The sequence below is a fragment of the Perca flavescens genome, chromosome 13 (genome assembly GCF_004354835.1).
Source record: "Perca flavescens isolate YP-PL-M2 chromosome 13, PFLA_1.0, whole genome shotgun sequence".
NCBI classification, from domain to species: domain Eukaryota; kingdom Metazoa; phylum Chordata; class Actinopteri; order Perciformes; family Percidae; genus Perca; species Perca flavescens.
In genome coordinates this window covers 24,335,588-24,351,368 of record NC_041343.1, presented here as the reverse complement: position 1 = coordinate 24,351,368, position 15,781 = coordinate 24,335,588, and the positions used below count along the sequence as shown (strand labels likewise).

Sequence of the window (15,781 nt, the reverse complement as noted above, 5' to 3'; positions counted from 1 at the left end):
TGGCTGCTTTTCAAAATAAATAAGGAGGGCGTCATCAATTAAACAGACATAAACACAGATCGCTACACAGTAAATGTAGGTGCTGTTCTTAGTATTGTAAAGAAAAATAATTTTCATCGAGTAGGCAACTATAGTCAACTGTGTAAACTATAAGGTCTGTAGTGGGGGTAGTCTAAAGAAAAAAATATCAAAATATTCAACGTTTAATGCATTTTAGGTAGAAAATAAACTACATTTTTACTAAAAGTCCTTAAAAATGTGTTTTGAAGGACAATAAAAATGTCTGATTATGATAAAGAACATTTTAATGAAAATATTTAGATGATTCCTGCAGACACCTCTCAGAATTCAAAGCTGAACAGGGCCTAAATGACAAAATGTTTTCTAACTGCGTTGCCTCTCCCTGTCGTTACAAACAGGAAATAAGCAGAAGTGGGTGCCCCTGATGATCGAAGTGAAGTCCGAGGGTCCCAGGGAGCGCTCGGCCTCCAGGAACAACAGCAGACAGAACGAAAACCCCCGTCTGCCCCCCAACGCCAGGAATGATCTCAGAGGTTTGTCTGATGATGATAATGATAATGATGATGATAATAATAATAATAATATTATTATTATTATTATTATTATTATTATTATTATTATTATTATTATCATTAATATAGTGCTTTTCACGAACTCAAAGTCGCTGTTCAGGGTACTCACTGCAGCTGACAGGTAGTAGATGTTACAAAAAAAAATCTGAAAATGACTGAAGTGAAATCCCACCCAGCTGGTTTAATATGAGCAGCAGATTTTAATTTGTTGAACTGGTTGTCAGTATTTCTGCATCTGTAGCTGTTAAACTATTGGCGAGCCTTACTGCATTTAGCTGGATGAGATGGCGTGCATGAGTCAGCAACAGGATGTGGAGAGATCTGTGTGCGCCTACTGATCTGCTACTTCTGCTTTAATAGCTCAGCTGTTTAAATGTACACAGTAAAGAGAACTTTGTTTCTTATATTTACCGTGAAAATGAAATGTGCTGGCGGCTAAGAGGACATTTCATCTGCTGGTAAGCCCAAGATTTCAAGTTAAAACTTTCTTCTAAATTTAAAAACTGTAATAATTCTGCAGGGGACTCTGCAAACTCCCTTTCATAGTAGTTTTGTTCTGCTAGTCCGGTATGACGACGTGTTTGTGCTGACGGAGAGGCTGTTTGTTTCCCTGCAGACTGGCACAGTCAAAAGTACGAGCGGGAGTGGCGTGACGACCACGACGAGGTGTCCAGTGTGAAGAGTGAGGGAGCGCCGTTCCGCGGAGGGTTCAGAGGTCGCGGACGTGGAAGAGGTCGAGGTCGGGGACGGGGCAGAGGCGGGAGAGGTATGTGTGGGTTTTTTTCACCCATAGACAGTTCCTCATAGAAACAAATGTAAAATACAACATGCATATAAAACCAAAAATACAAATTTACCACTTTTCTGTCCTCAAAATAGGTTTCAAAAATGGAACCCTTTCTTGACTTTACTTATATGGTCAACGCCCTTTTTTTTTTTTTTTTTTTTTTTTCTGAAACAATACTGTGTGTGGGTGGGTGGTAAATACAAAATTAAACTTGATTTAAAAAGGCGGAAAGGTTATATATGCACAATCTTAATAGTAGGATTAAGGGCTGTTTTGTCAAAGGAACACGTCGATTTATTGAGACTTTGTCTTATTCACCCTAACCCACCAGGGTTGGATAAGTCCATACATACCCATCTCATCTCCGTGCGTGTTGTAACTCTGTCTGAAGCTCCCAGCGCTAGCTAAGCCTAGCACAGATCCTGGAGGTAACTGGCTCCACCTAGCCTACAGCTCCCAATAAGTGACAAAAAAACGACAGCCTGTTCCTGTTGACATGTTGTGATTTGTATAGTCACAGGGTGTACAAATAACAAGGTCACATGAGACACAGCCATCTTCTAACCGTATACATACTGGGAACTATATTCTCAGAAGGCGAAGCTCTGCTACTTGGGCGGAGTGATATTACTCCAACTCTGAGCGAACTCCAGGCGAATTCACCACGTTGCTTCTCAGGTGCTGCGAGCAAATCACTCCGCCCAAGTAGCAGAAGTAGCAGTGATTTGCCTTCTGAGAATATAGTTCCCAGTTTGTATACGGTTAAAAGATGGCTGTGTCTCATGTGACCTTGTTATTTGTACACCCTGTGACTATACAAATCACAACATGTAAATAGGAAAATGTTGTCATTATTTTGTCACTTATTGGGAGCTGTAGGCTAGTTGGAGCCGGTTACCTCCAGCATCTGTGCTAAGCTAGGCTAGCGGTGGGAGCGTCGGACAGAGTTACGATGCGCATGGAGATGAGAAGGGTATGTATGGACTTATCTAACTCTGGGGGATACGGTGAATAAGCTTCAGTCCCAATAAGTCGGCGTGTTCCTTTAATCACAATAAAATGTACATTTTTGTAAACTTTTCTTACATCGTTTGGCGATGTATGGGTCAGACTTAACCTGCAGATGTGCTGTAGAAGTGATGAGCACTTCATGTCTCTTCTCTGACTAAACATCAATGAAGAGAACTTTCACAACTCTGATCTCAGCATTGAAGCTATTAAAAAATCCCCCTGCCTTTATGCTGTGTTTTATGCTTCATCAAGAAGAAAATGAGAAACTTCAGCATACCATCAATAGGTGGTGTTGCTTGACCATGAGCTAATAAACAGCCACTTCTCCTCACAACTGAGTTAATCACCACACATTTTTTAGATTAGACTGTCCAAAAGACGTCTTATACCTTGGGACAAGACAGTCACCGCTCATAATGGCTTGTGTGTTCGCCCTATGAGAGCTCTGACACCTATAGTAAATAAAGCTTTACACACAGGTAATTAGACCCATCCTCTGCTTTTTAATGGCAAGACATGTAAGAACACCAACTTGTGGTTTTAGGGGGAGTTATGTAAGTGTACTGCATTTCTTTGCAAACTAGGGGCGGGTTTTGTGACTTTCCTGGATTAAGCAAACAAGATATGTGTTAATTAGTAATATTTAGAGGTGCCAGACTAGCTGTTTCATCCTCTTCTTGCTACAAGGCAGAAAAGCTTGACTTTGGCCAACAAAATCTAGCATGTTTGAGAAAATAGTGTCCAGCCAATCTTTACAGAACGTAGTTTTGGTTGTGTTTCTGCTCTCAAACTGGGTGGTTTGTTACCTAAGCTGGCCCCACAGAGGCTACAGTGAAAAGAAAAAAGTGCAATAACAACCAGTGAGTGTTGGAATGAAAAAAAAGGCCTGTTAGATCCAGCAGGAGAAGCAGGTTTCCCCTACGGCCTGTTAGTTTTGGCAGGATTCTCCCCCTCTCTCCTCAGTTGTTCACTCTCTTTTCATACACATTGCTTTTTCTTACTGCCCCTCCTCTCACTCTCCTTCCACTCACTCTTTCTGTTTTCTGCCTCCTCCTTCCTTTACTCCCCTCCCCAGACTGAGATAGAGAAAACACTGCTTCCTTCTTAAATTTTATAAGAGGGAAGAAAAGTGAGAGAAAACAAGAGTGATCGTCCATTAAGTCCAGTTTTACTTCCCTCCCGTCTACTTGAGGACACGTTGACTTTCAGCAGCACTGAAGAAACGGTCAGAGTTAATGCTGAGCAGATGAACTTTGTGTCTTTGTGTATTTACTCGGCTCTCGCATGTTTGTTCCCACATATTAGAGTACACTCACACGTGTTTGTTGACTACATTCACTCTCTAATCTCTTTTTAATGCCACAAATAGATTTGAACCACAAGCGTCCTACAGGAGGCCTTTTTCATGTGATAGGTGTCCTACAACTTGGATGTATATTTTAGTATACATTTTATTTTCTGCTCTATACTAAAAGAGCAGTTTGATTGCAGTTTTGTTTTGATTATGTCTCTCGCTCCTGAAGCCTGTTCTCCCACATCCCACAACCTCTCATATTTTGAATTCAAACAAATTTGGAGAGAGAAAAGTTTCAATAAAAGAATGGTTGGACTCTAACAGGCAAAACAAACTGGGGCTATTTCCATTTCGGTGCCCATGTGATCCAATCGGTCTGTCCACCGGCTGCGATCAGGTGCGGAGAGGCTGCGCCTCCCTCGAGCGAATGTGTCAAGCTAGGTAGGTAATCAAACACAGGAAGGCCACAGCACAGCTGGATACTTTACAAAATAAAACACATTTCAAAGTAAAACACTCAGGTTTATGGAGATTTGGGCAATCTTGACTTTTCAGCTATGTTTAGCAAGGCAGGCACACAGAGACAGACAGAAAGACCCGCACACAGTTTGAAGTGGCCTGGCTGGAGGTAGTGGGGGGTTGTTGTTGGATAACTAACAAAAACACATGAGTAGCAAGAGAGAGCTGTGCTGTAGAGAGGAGCAGGATTAGATACAGGATTGCTTTGTGACTGCTTTGTCTGGTATGAACAGCCATGCGCACGATCAGACATAAATCTGCGCTTTGCGGTGTGTTCCCGCTGTAGGCTGAATACATCTGGGTAATTTATCTACTTGCAACTTAACTCTAAATATTGAAACTGCGCCTGGCTATATTAAACTAAAACGTGGTATAATTAAGCAACATAATGTTAACTCTGACTCGTCTGTCCATCAAATACCAATAGTGTAAAGAAAACTACAAAAAGCAAACTACCTGTGGATGGCTTAGCAAAACAAGATTCACTAGTGGAGAAAGAGACATTATGAAAACGCTAATTAGATGTGAAGGATAAGAAAACGGGTAACTGTTTAAAATAAATGGTCTAAAAAGCATTGAAAGATTCTGTGGAGTCAGAAAATGACAAGCAGCTGCTCTAATGTGTTGACTAAAATTAATATTTAGTCTGATTATTTAGTGCTATTTTCAACAGTTTATTTCAGAAACTAAATGAGGTTTGAATTTGAGGACCATATCTGAATCTCTGTCCATATTCTGTCCTGTCAAGGCCACTATGACTACCACTATGGCTACAAGTCATACGATACGAAAGACGGACCCTACGCCCAGAAGTTTGGCAACACTGTGACCTACTACTACGATAACATGAGCAGCAATGACCTTTACTCCGTTGACCAGGACCTGCTGAAGGACTACATCAAGAGGCAGATGTAAGTTTAGCTTCTCTCTTACAGGAACGAGACAAAGGTAGTGCTAAAACACTGAACATTGTACCAGATACAAGAGTTTTCTAGCAGTGGCTGTTTATCCAAGTCTTTAGCTTTAGTGCAGGTTTGCAGTCCGATCTAATCTGCCGACATGCTGTAGAAATGATGAGATCTTCATGTCTCTTCTCTGAATAAACTTCAATGAAGAGAACTTTCACAACTCTGATCTCAGCATTGAAACAATACAGAGAAAATAATAAATAACATGGTTACTGTTATACATTGCCTTGTCCCACGTACTGAGGGAACAAACACTACTGTAGCGACAGTACCTCTAGTGGGAGTTTGAAACAAATTAAATCATGAGATTCTATCTGTCCAACTGTTCATCTTTGGATCGTCTTCTTACCTGACTACAGTTCTGACTACAAGCTTGCAGTATGTAAGGTAGCTGTTTAGATCAGGGTATCTTAAGGTCTCAGTCTTAAAAACAGTAACCTCAAAAAAGGCCTTATTTAAAAAGTCTTAAATAAAGTTAGTTTTTCTTCTATGTTGGATATAAAATGTTTTTCCATTAGGGTTTTTCTGTAGTACTGTGAATCATTCCTTGACCGGTATGAAGCTGAAAAAGGTATTAAATGGCATTCTATGTTTTTTTTTTAAAGGTACCCTGCCACACAAAACCGTTTTTACTTGCCTTTTTTGGGTTTTCTCTGGCCAATGCCGATCTTTAGAAATCAAGGTCAGCCGATGGCCGTTAAATGCTTTTTTTGCCCGATATTTGGCCGATATGTGCTTGTTTTTAAACCTCTATTTGAAAGATAAAATGTAACACTAATATACACAGAATTTCTCAACAAAAACTTTTATTGAACACTTCACCAATCTACACTTGTATACTTCAATTAAAAATGTATAATTTAAAAACATACTGTATATTGTATAAATAATATATGAAAAATATATTAAACGAAACAGGTAAGAAAATAAACTTTGTCAAATAAACTTGTAAATGAAAAAATAGTTTAGTGCACTTAGCAGCATTTATTAAACTTCTGAGAATACAAATCTGCACATCTTCACAGAAAGTGACATGTTGTTATTAATCTCAACGCTATTTCCTCCTAACTCCTGTTGAATCAAATCAGACTAGGATTATCTAAAGTCAATTCTTGTTCACCGTGTTTGTTAGATCATTGTTCATTTGTTGAAGTGTTTTATCTGTGTTTTGGGGATCCTACTGTTACATGTCCTGTTGCACTCATTAGGATCAAAACTCTGAGTTGTAATTTAAAACTCGTCCAGCCAATTTAATAAAATTAAGGGTTTTATTCATGCTCGAGTCCATAGATGCAGTTAATGGATACAGGCACGGATAACTGAAGGCTCTGTTAGCAACGGTTAGCTCCGTTAGTGGTTAGCTCCGTTAGTGGTTAGCTCCGTTAGCGGTTAGCTCCGTTAGTGGTTAGCTCCAGTTAGCTCCGTTATAGGAGTGGATGAGACTGCCACGCACAGGGGTAACAACCAGGCTTTGATAAATGACATTCGGGGAGCTTCCACAGCGGTGTGGCCGCGGTGTTTTGTACGGTTTTATTAATACAGTTAATCCCAAGGCAAGAACACCACCAATATGCTAGCTACTACTAACGGTAGCGTCGGAGCCTGAAGTGACTGTGCGAGACACACAGCGCAAGAATTCACGAGGGGAGGGGCTGGAGGCAGGTGGTCTGAGTGCGCTGTAAAAAATTTCGCCTATTCATATTTTTAACACTAGGCTGCCCGCAGATGCGCCTGCCTATTAATCGGCTTGATATACTGTGATATTGGCCGATGCCGATTATGTAAAAAAATGCCAAAAATTGGCCGATTAATCGGTCGACCTCTAGTCCATATGTGTTATGTTGTGAATGTGAAAATGACTGCTACCTCCTTTGTCAGCTCTAGCCACTGAAAAGAAATAAGCAGAGAAATCTGACATCATATTGCCAGAGCTCATTACTATTCATTAGCTGATTCTGACAGCCAGGCTCTCATTGGCTAGCTGTTAGCCAATCAGATTCAAACAACTTAGCTTGTTGAATATTAATGAGAACTGGCAGAAATCGAGCGGAGTCTTCCTGTAGGCTTTCTATACTACGCTAGAATGGCTTAAAAACAAGGTAACCAAGGCATGTTTTCCCACAAAAAATGTTTGAGTCCATGGTAGAACTTCAGACATTACCACAAAGTAATGAAATATGTGTGGCAGGGCACCTTTAAAAGGTCTTTACTGCAGAAACCCTTTGAGATGGTCTATAGGGGTGGTTATTGTTTAGGTTTGATCGATTCTCGTTCATATTAGATTTTGTCTCATTATCTGAGCAAGAAAAGAAACCAAAATATGATGAAAGCAAAAAGACTTTTCTATTCAGCAGGTCTTTGTCATCATAAACAGTTGACTGCCATCAATGACATGTTTTGTGATTCTTTTTTTGATTGAAATAAATAAATTAAATGCAACTATACTCCTTCTTGCTACTGTACATGGTAGAGTTGGAGATCTCTGGCTTGTTCTCATAACAGAATAAGTTGTGACAATTACTTTCATCTTTATAATCAGATTAATTTTACATACACAAGCACAAATAACATTATTTAAACAAAAATATGCATCCCCCCCCTAAATTCTGCCCCTTAACAAACCACAACAGGTTTGCAGTTGAAGTTTGGCAGATGAAGATACTTCACTGTGTGATACAGTGGTTTTTTTTGGCACCTAACTGAAGGAGCATAACAGTTTCCTTGTGTGCACTCAGTGCCCCCTTCAGTTTAAATCTGTATCAACTTACATGGAGACTGTCAAATATTCTGGTTTTGATTAGTGGTTCCTTGGAACGTTTTTGGTTCCATGTGGCACACTTGAAAAAGCAATGACTGTTTTCAGTGTTTTTACTACATGTTTTCTATCTCATTAAAGCAGTCCAGTGTGGTCTCTTTCTGTTTTCATTCTTTTTTTTCTGGTCATCTGACTGGGTGCTTCTTATTTATCCTAACTGTCTCTTCATTTCCCTTACATGTGTCTTTTCTTTGCGTCTTAATCCCTCCCATGTTAGACGCAGGAACAGTTGAAAAGAAAAGATCGGCAACAAACAGCTGATTAGTTTCCCTGTTTCTCTGCCCCCTGTAGTGAGTACTACTTCAGCCTGGACAACCTGGAGCGTGACTTCTTCCTGCGGAGGAAGATGGACCAGGAGGGCTTCCTGCCCATCGGACTCGTCGCCAGTTTCCACAGAGTGCAGGCCCTCACTACAGACGTCAACATCATCATGGAAGTAAGCACGTTTAACAGTGAAATTGAAGAAAGATGATCTGAGGTGATAATGTGGTTAGCGGAGTCAAAACTGGTTTTAAACAACGTCAGAACAACAGTTTTCTACCCAAAGTTAATTGAATGCCATATTTGGGGGAAATCAAGCAAACTGGTGTGGTTAGTTTGTGGTGTGAAAGTAAAGCAGATACATGACAGGACTGTGTGATAGATGTCCATTTTAAAATCACATGGAGTTAATAGAAAAGCATATCTCTCTTCTTTAAAGGTCCCATGACATGCTGCTGTTGCGATGCTTTTATATAGACCTCAGTGGTCACCTAATACTGTATCTAAATTAGAGGTCGACCGATAGTGGATTTTACCGATACCGGTAGATAGGTTGGGCCGTATTTGCCGATAACCGATTAATCGACCGATAGTATCTAGAATTGATACTGGATAAAAACAAACATGACACTCCAAGTAAAACAGTGATGAACTTTATTATAAAAATAAAAAAAACTGTATTGAACCATGAAAATATGCTAAATGAAATAAATATAAATATTGAAGTCCATAAAAGACATTCATTCAAACTGAAACAAAAAGTAATAAATAACAAATAAAAACAGAACGGTTTAGAATGGTAACAGATGATCTCTGACCTGGAGGGATCTATCTTTCCCACTATACTCGTTGTTCTCGCTTGGATGCCCATATAAGGCGTAATGTGTGACGCACCTGCCTTCCCATTGGTTGAAAACATAAACAAAGGCATCATGGGAGATTCCCTTGTCGGTAGCACCTACTGTCTATGGGTAGCACGGAGTTAGTGGCAGAAATGACCGAAAACGTGATGAATTATGGACATCAAGTGGATAAATCTTGGATGTAACAGTTTGGATTTAATGCTGTACAACCCCGAAAATAGGCACAAGTTCCAGGCTGGATAGAAAATCACCTGTAAAGGCTAGAAAGACCCTCTAGAGGCCAGCAGACCCTTCTCAGCTCTCGCGTACTGTGTAATGAATTACAGCGCACACTTCTCAGCCACTCCAGCAACGGACGCAACCAGGAAAAATGGCAGAGCAGGAGACCCAGGGCTCGGTTTACACCTATCGCCATTTCTAGCCACTGGGGGACCATAGGCAGGCTGGGGGAACTCATATTAATGTTAAAAAAACCTCAAAGTGAAATTTTCATGCCATGGGACCTTTTTAAGCTTTTCATAAAAACATTTGCCTTCTCAAGTGGAAAATGCCTGATGTCACATTTTCTTTGAACACTAATGCTACATAAATAAATCCTGTCATGTCCTTTGACATCAGTGAGATCCTTATGCAGAGGTGGTACTATATTTTTGTTATCGCACAGACTAATTGACCCATCATCTCTCCTGTCAGGCTTTGAAGGACAGTAAGGAAGTGGAAGTGATCGACATGAAGATCCGTCGGAAGGTGGACCCAGAGAAGTGGCCTCTGCCGGGCCTTGCCATGCTAAACCAAACCCATACCGATTTCTCCCAGCTCATCAACTGCCCCGAGTTTGTCCCAAGGCAGATGACCGAGGAGCCCAGAGGTGAACAGTCCGATCTGCTTTCAATGAAACTGAAATATGGGCCAAACTATGAAAAGGAATCAAGTGTACTTTTAATTTCTACTTTAGCAATCTGCCTCATTTCATTTAAGATTTCTGTTGAAATCACGTAAAAAAAAATTTTTTTGCAGCCTGACATGCCCTTCTTCATTTACAAGAAATGTTATTTTCAAAATAAATCTAAGCTTCAAGTAATCATATCAAAAATGTTCTGTGTCCTTCTGTTTCCGCTGCAGGCTCTCCCAGGGCCTCCACACCGGTTAAGCAACACGGCAAGACTGATCTAGACACCTCTAACCTCAAGACCATGCCCAAGGGCCTCTCCGCAAGCCTCCCCGACCTGGACTCGGAGTGCTGGATCGAGGTCAAGAAGAGGCCCAGACCCTCCCCGGCCAGACCCAAGCTCAGCGCAGAGAAGGTGAAGTTCAGAGCCGCTCGCCCATATTCTGGCCATCCAAATTGTTTGGTCAAAATAAGCAATTTGAATATACTTATGGCTCTGTCCATTTTTCACCATTTTCTGACATGGCTAGACGATTAATGGAAAACCCAATTGATTAATTGACAATGGAAATAATCTACAAACACTGCGCATACATGCTGGCAAGAAGCCACCAGGCAGATTAATTTACATTATTAAACATTCAACACACATTTCCTTTTTTATGCGCAACAAAACTACTGTACTCATCTTATACTTCAGTCAGTATCATTCCATCTTGCATTCACTTGTGTTCATACCCGGTATCTCCTCCTCTTCCTCCCTCCTGTGTGGTTGACTGATGTAGGCCCCGTCGTTGCAGAAGGAAAAGGACGACTCAAGTCGCTCCCCGGTGCCTCAGTCTGGCTCCTCGCCCTCGCCTGCTACCACAGGAAATAAGGTGAGGAAGAAAATGTGTTTGAACTATTTCTTAATTATTATTCTTTCAAGAACAACACTTTCTTTTTAGAACTGCAACTAATGGTTTCTCTATTATTTTGTCGATTAGTCATTTAGTGTAGTAACGATCAGACAAAGTGAGCAATTCAGTGCAATTTTCTGACAAACAAATCCTCACATTTGGGATTTTGCTTGACAAATGACTTTAAATGACTAATTGATTATCATTATTATTCTTTTCTGAAAATCAATTAATTGACCAATTTTTAGCACTTTGCGATGTGCAGGCATGTTTGTCTTTTTGGCTACATCACAACTATTCTTGATAATTTACTTAATTAGTATAAGTAATTGCAAGTGATCAGATACGGTCATCAAAAAGTGAAAACCTAATCGGCCAACACCTTCTAACAATTTCCTTATTTTTAATTATTATTTTTTTTTTTTATTAACTCTGATCAGGACGGAGCGGAGCCGGACGAACCGGAGGAGCTCGACTTCATGTTCGACGAGGAGATGGAGCAGATGGACGGACGGCGCAACACCTTCACCGACTGGTCGGACGAGGAGACGGACGGCGAGATCGACGACCACGACGTCAACAAGATCTTGATCGTGACGCAGACGCCACCCTACCTGAGGAAGCACCCGGGGGGCGACCGCACAGGACACCACACATCGCGTGCCAAGCTGTCCAGCGAGCTGGTCAAAGTGATCAACGACGGGCTCTTCTACTACGAGCAGGACCTGTGGGACGACACGTACGAGCCAGAGTACGCCACCATCAAGGTGAGGTCGTTTCGCACGGTTGACCTTTGACTTATATATATATATATATATATATTATAATAATCGTCCTAATTTTGTCACTAGTGGCGGTTAAGCTGAGCCAGTCAGCAAAAAGCAAGACAAACCACTGCCTACATTATTTGAAGAGACACCTTAATTCAGTCTACACTTTTTTTTTTTTTTTTTTAAAATGATCTATCCCACATGGAATTACATGTGGGATACATGCATTATAGTAATGAGGTTATAAATAATATTTGACATTCATGTTTCACAAAGCAAATCATTGTTTTCATAATTTTAACATCTTCCAAAAGAAAGCAGTCTTTGGGTTTTACTTGAATAACCGCTTTCTGAAGTAATGATACGAAGGATAACCCAAAACAAAATGTATTTTATTTTCTACTTTATCTAACTTTCATAACTGACAAAGCAGATCCTCTTCTTAAATACCAACTCGCGTTCAAATGTAACGGTATGACACCACATCTTAGCTGGAAAAAAAACTCAGAAATCTGTTCCTTTTTTAGGTAGATTCAATTCAACTTTTTGTTTTTATTAAACCAAATGTTTCTAAATGTTGTCTTATTCCTAATCTCATTGGCCCATTTTTTCTGTAAACTGAAAACGGAATAATGAATCCGTCATCCTTTAAAAACATAGGCTTCTTTACAACTTAGAATAAAATAAATAAAATGTATATAACTGAGATGTGTTCAACAACGTTTACCAAAAAACGGCATGTGATGTCTTCACCGTGGTTATCAGGTCAGAGTTAAACATAGATGAGGCTCACTGTTCTTGTTTTTAGTGACTCTCACTGAAAGATACCCTCCATTTAGAAAAAAATAAAATAAAAAAAAAAGGTATCAGATTGATCTTTTGAAGTTGACCGCTCAGAAATGTCTCATGGTAATCAAAAGTAAAAACCTAAAATAGAGAGAATTAGGTGTGTGCAAAAAATATTGATTCACATTTGCATCGCGATTCAAGCTCTACCGATTCAAAATTGATTCACAGAATTTTTTTTTTAAATTGTATGTCTACTGCAGTCACATGGGAAAAGTAACTACATTTACATGCTGTGAATCGTTTTTTGAATAGAGAATCGTTTTTGAATCGAATCGTGAGCCTAAAAATCGATATCGAATCGTGACATTTTCTGAATCGTGCACCCCTAGAGGGAAAACACAGATGTGCGGCTGATTAAGCTTCCATATCATTTTTAATAAGTCTGTTTTTTCGTTGTTTTTTTTTATGATCAATCTTAAAAAAAAAAAAGAGTAACTCACCATAGATTAAAAATGAGGACTCAAACTGGATATCTCTGAGTTTAAGTGGAGATCCACCTGGATATCTGAGGGCAACACAATCAAACAACAACCTGTAGTGATACGTAACTCAAGTCAGGCTCTTCTGACAGCTTCCACGTGACGTCATTGTCAGATTGGAGGCGTTTCTGCCCAAGACCAGGTGATGAGTAGATTTAGAGCTGTTTCTGGATGTAGAAACCCGACACAGAACAGATTTTTTTTGTTTTGTTATTGTTGTCGTTGCTGCCCATTGTAGCATTGTTGAACTCATTGTTTGGCCTTCACGTGCTCGCCAGCACACATCCAGCTGCGTGTGGAACAGAGGACGCTTGTTTATAAATAAACCCCACAAAGGAGGCCTCGGCCTGAGGGGTCGAGCCGACGGGCTGCAGGAGGGTAGACAAAGATGGACGCTCAAAAATCGGAGGATACCTGGTGGAATGAAGGGGCGAGTGTGAGTCACACGCGTGAGATTATCGAACGTTCGAGGACTGCTGCATTGTTGTGTGTTTTTATAGTAAGATTTAAATTGAGCTGCTGTTGTAGGAGGCGCAGTTTCGTTATTAGGAGGTCTTCACTTGTGGAAAATTCAGGGTTTTGTGTGTTGACGTAACTCAGCTGGTTGGCATGCTCGTGTCACTACAGTAAGACGTCATGAAAGTGAAAAGAGTGTTTTTGGTAGCCATGTTTTGCTGCTGCATCTTAATCTCCAGGTTACTGCAGATAAGGTCTGTTGATGATCCTTACTGTTATTTCTTTTATTTTGTATTCTGTATTTATTTACTCTAATATATATTTGTGAAAGAGCGCCAGTTTCAGTACAGTGTGTGTTTGTGTGAAACTTTGTAAAATGAGTCTTTATTTATGTTGTGTGTACCGGGCTTCCTTTTTTGGCCCGTTGCATTGTTGTGTATCAGTATCTAAACCCTTTTATTCCTCCTTGTGGAAGTATTCTTTATCGTTGATTCAAAATAAACTGGCAATCTACAGATCTTTGCCTACCGGAGTTGTGGGAAGAAGAAGAGTTTGTCATCATATAAACACTGGTTGTTCTTTATTTATTTTAACAGCAAGAGGTGGAGAACTTCAAGAAGGTCCACCTGATCAGCCGCGAAGAATTTGACTGCCTGACCCCTGAACCCCCTGTCGACCCCAAACAGGAAGTCCCTCCAGGCCCACCACGACACAAGCAGAGTAAGGACCAAAAACACATAAAACGGACACACAGGAAGGATTTACATAATCAACGTTCAATTGATTTGAAGTTAAAGCTGTAATATCACCGAGTAATGTTTATGAAATGGTAAGATGGTGATGAGGTAAAACCTTTGACACTTTGGGGATACATTTTTTCTGACCTTTCTCTAATCTCTGCTAGTTTCTAGTGAAAAAACTGGCTGATTCAACCTCTTTAGGCCTCTAAAGATTATTGAAATGACACGTTTTCTGGAAGAAATCGCAAGATAAAGAAATGTTTTTCCTTTTGTGGCAGAAAAATACAGAACCATCCTAAACTTTCTAGCCTAGCAACATTAACAACCATAATGTAACACTAGGCGCTGGTGTTATTCTCCATTCATAGAAAGGGAAAAATGGCATCTTATATTCAGGCCAACATGGTCTTTAGGGTCTCAGTATGCCCATTTCCTCCTATTTTTCCAAAATTGTTCTCATTCAGTTTGTTCAGTGATGAAGGTGATCTTGGTTTTCATTCTAACTGGCATTAAATGGATCTTAAAACGTTGTATATCCACGCTCCGCTCCTTCATCTCGCTGTCATTGCGTTGAAGTGGTAACAACTGTGGTTTATCAGCTCACTTTAGTTCATCAATTATGAGTCAGAGTTTGCACGCTGAGAAATAAATGAAGCTATTACATCACTGATGTTGTGACGATTGTTTCTATTTTAATGACATTCCAGAGTTTTATTTCCGGATTGCCGAGACACAAGTGAAGCACAAGTCTTGAGGCAGTTGGTTAGAAAATGTAAGGTGTGAACATTTTTGGGTCTTTTCTTCAGTCCCCACAGACGCTTTGGCAAACAAACTCTTCGGTGCCCCCGAGCCCTCCTCAATGGCTCGCTCACTCCCGACTACCGTGCCTGACTCGCCCAACTACCGCAGTGCCCGGACGCCCCGCACGCCTCGCACACCTCACCGGAAGGACCAGACTATGACGCCGCGCTTCTACCCAGTGGTGAAGGAAAGTCGACCCGTGGATGCCAAGGTAAGATGGCTGTTAGTGAGGGCGAAATCAGACTTATTTTGGTGGAAATGTGCCATTTCAGTGGTCCAGATACCTGGTCTAAGGTTTTTTTCTTTAGGGGATAAAGAAACCACACGGACTAAACATTTGTAGACTAAACATGTTATCTCTGGAACCTTTCAGACGCCCAGGAAGAGGAAGACCCGACACAGCTCCAACCCACCCATGGAGTGTCACGTCGGCTGGGTAATGGACTCCAGAGAGCATCGCTCCCGTACTGCCTCTGTCAGGTGAGACTCGCATCAGATTAGTTTCTCAGTATGCTGTTTTTCTTTTGACAACTCCTCTGATATTTCAACAATTGCTCTCATTTGTTCCTTTTTTTTTTTTTTTTTGCATTGATGAAAGTGATTTTGTTCATTCTAATTCGTATTGAATTGATATTAAAAAGTCGTAAATCTATTGTAAAGAGGCTGCTTTAATTTGAGTTCCTTAAATAAACCCTTTACTCATTTAAAAGCAACATTCAGGGCTTTACTTTGGTCTTTAAAGGACCACCTTTAGTTTCCTCAGTCCATCCCATGTTAGGCTTTTTAT

At 40.4% G+C, this 15,781-nt stretch overlaps 1 protein-coding gene across 2 annotated transcripts in view; it reads left to right on the top strand.

Annotated features, from left to right (window-relative positions):
* The window catches only part of larp1 (La ribonucleoprotein 1, translational regulator), a 60,560-nt gene that overhangs the window by 37,379 nt on the left and 7,400 nt on the right, over positions 1-15,781 (top strand). For both annotated transcript variants that reach the window (XM_028594987.1, XM_028594986.1), the window contains 11 exons: positions 420-554; positions 1,210-1,359; positions 4,953-5,115; positions 8,279-8,423; positions 9,805-9,979; positions 10,234-10,415; positions 10,786-10,878; positions 11,340-11,666; positions 14,050-14,173; positions 15,000-15,205; positions 15,368-15,474. In XM_028594987.1, coding sequence (XP_028450788.1) covers positions 420-554; positions 1,210-1,359; positions 4,953-5,115; positions 8,279-8,423; positions 9,805-9,979; positions 10,234-10,415; positions 10,786-10,878; positions 11,340-11,666; positions 14,050-14,173; positions 15,000-15,205; positions 15,368-15,474 — 1,807 coding nt within the window. The remainder of the gene's footprint in view (positions 1-419; positions 555-1,209; positions 1,360-4,952; positions 5,116-8,278; positions 8,424-9,804; positions 9,980-10,233; positions 10,416-10,785; positions 10,879-11,339; positions 11,667-14,049; positions 14,174-14,999; positions 15,206-15,367; positions 15,475-15,781) is intronic.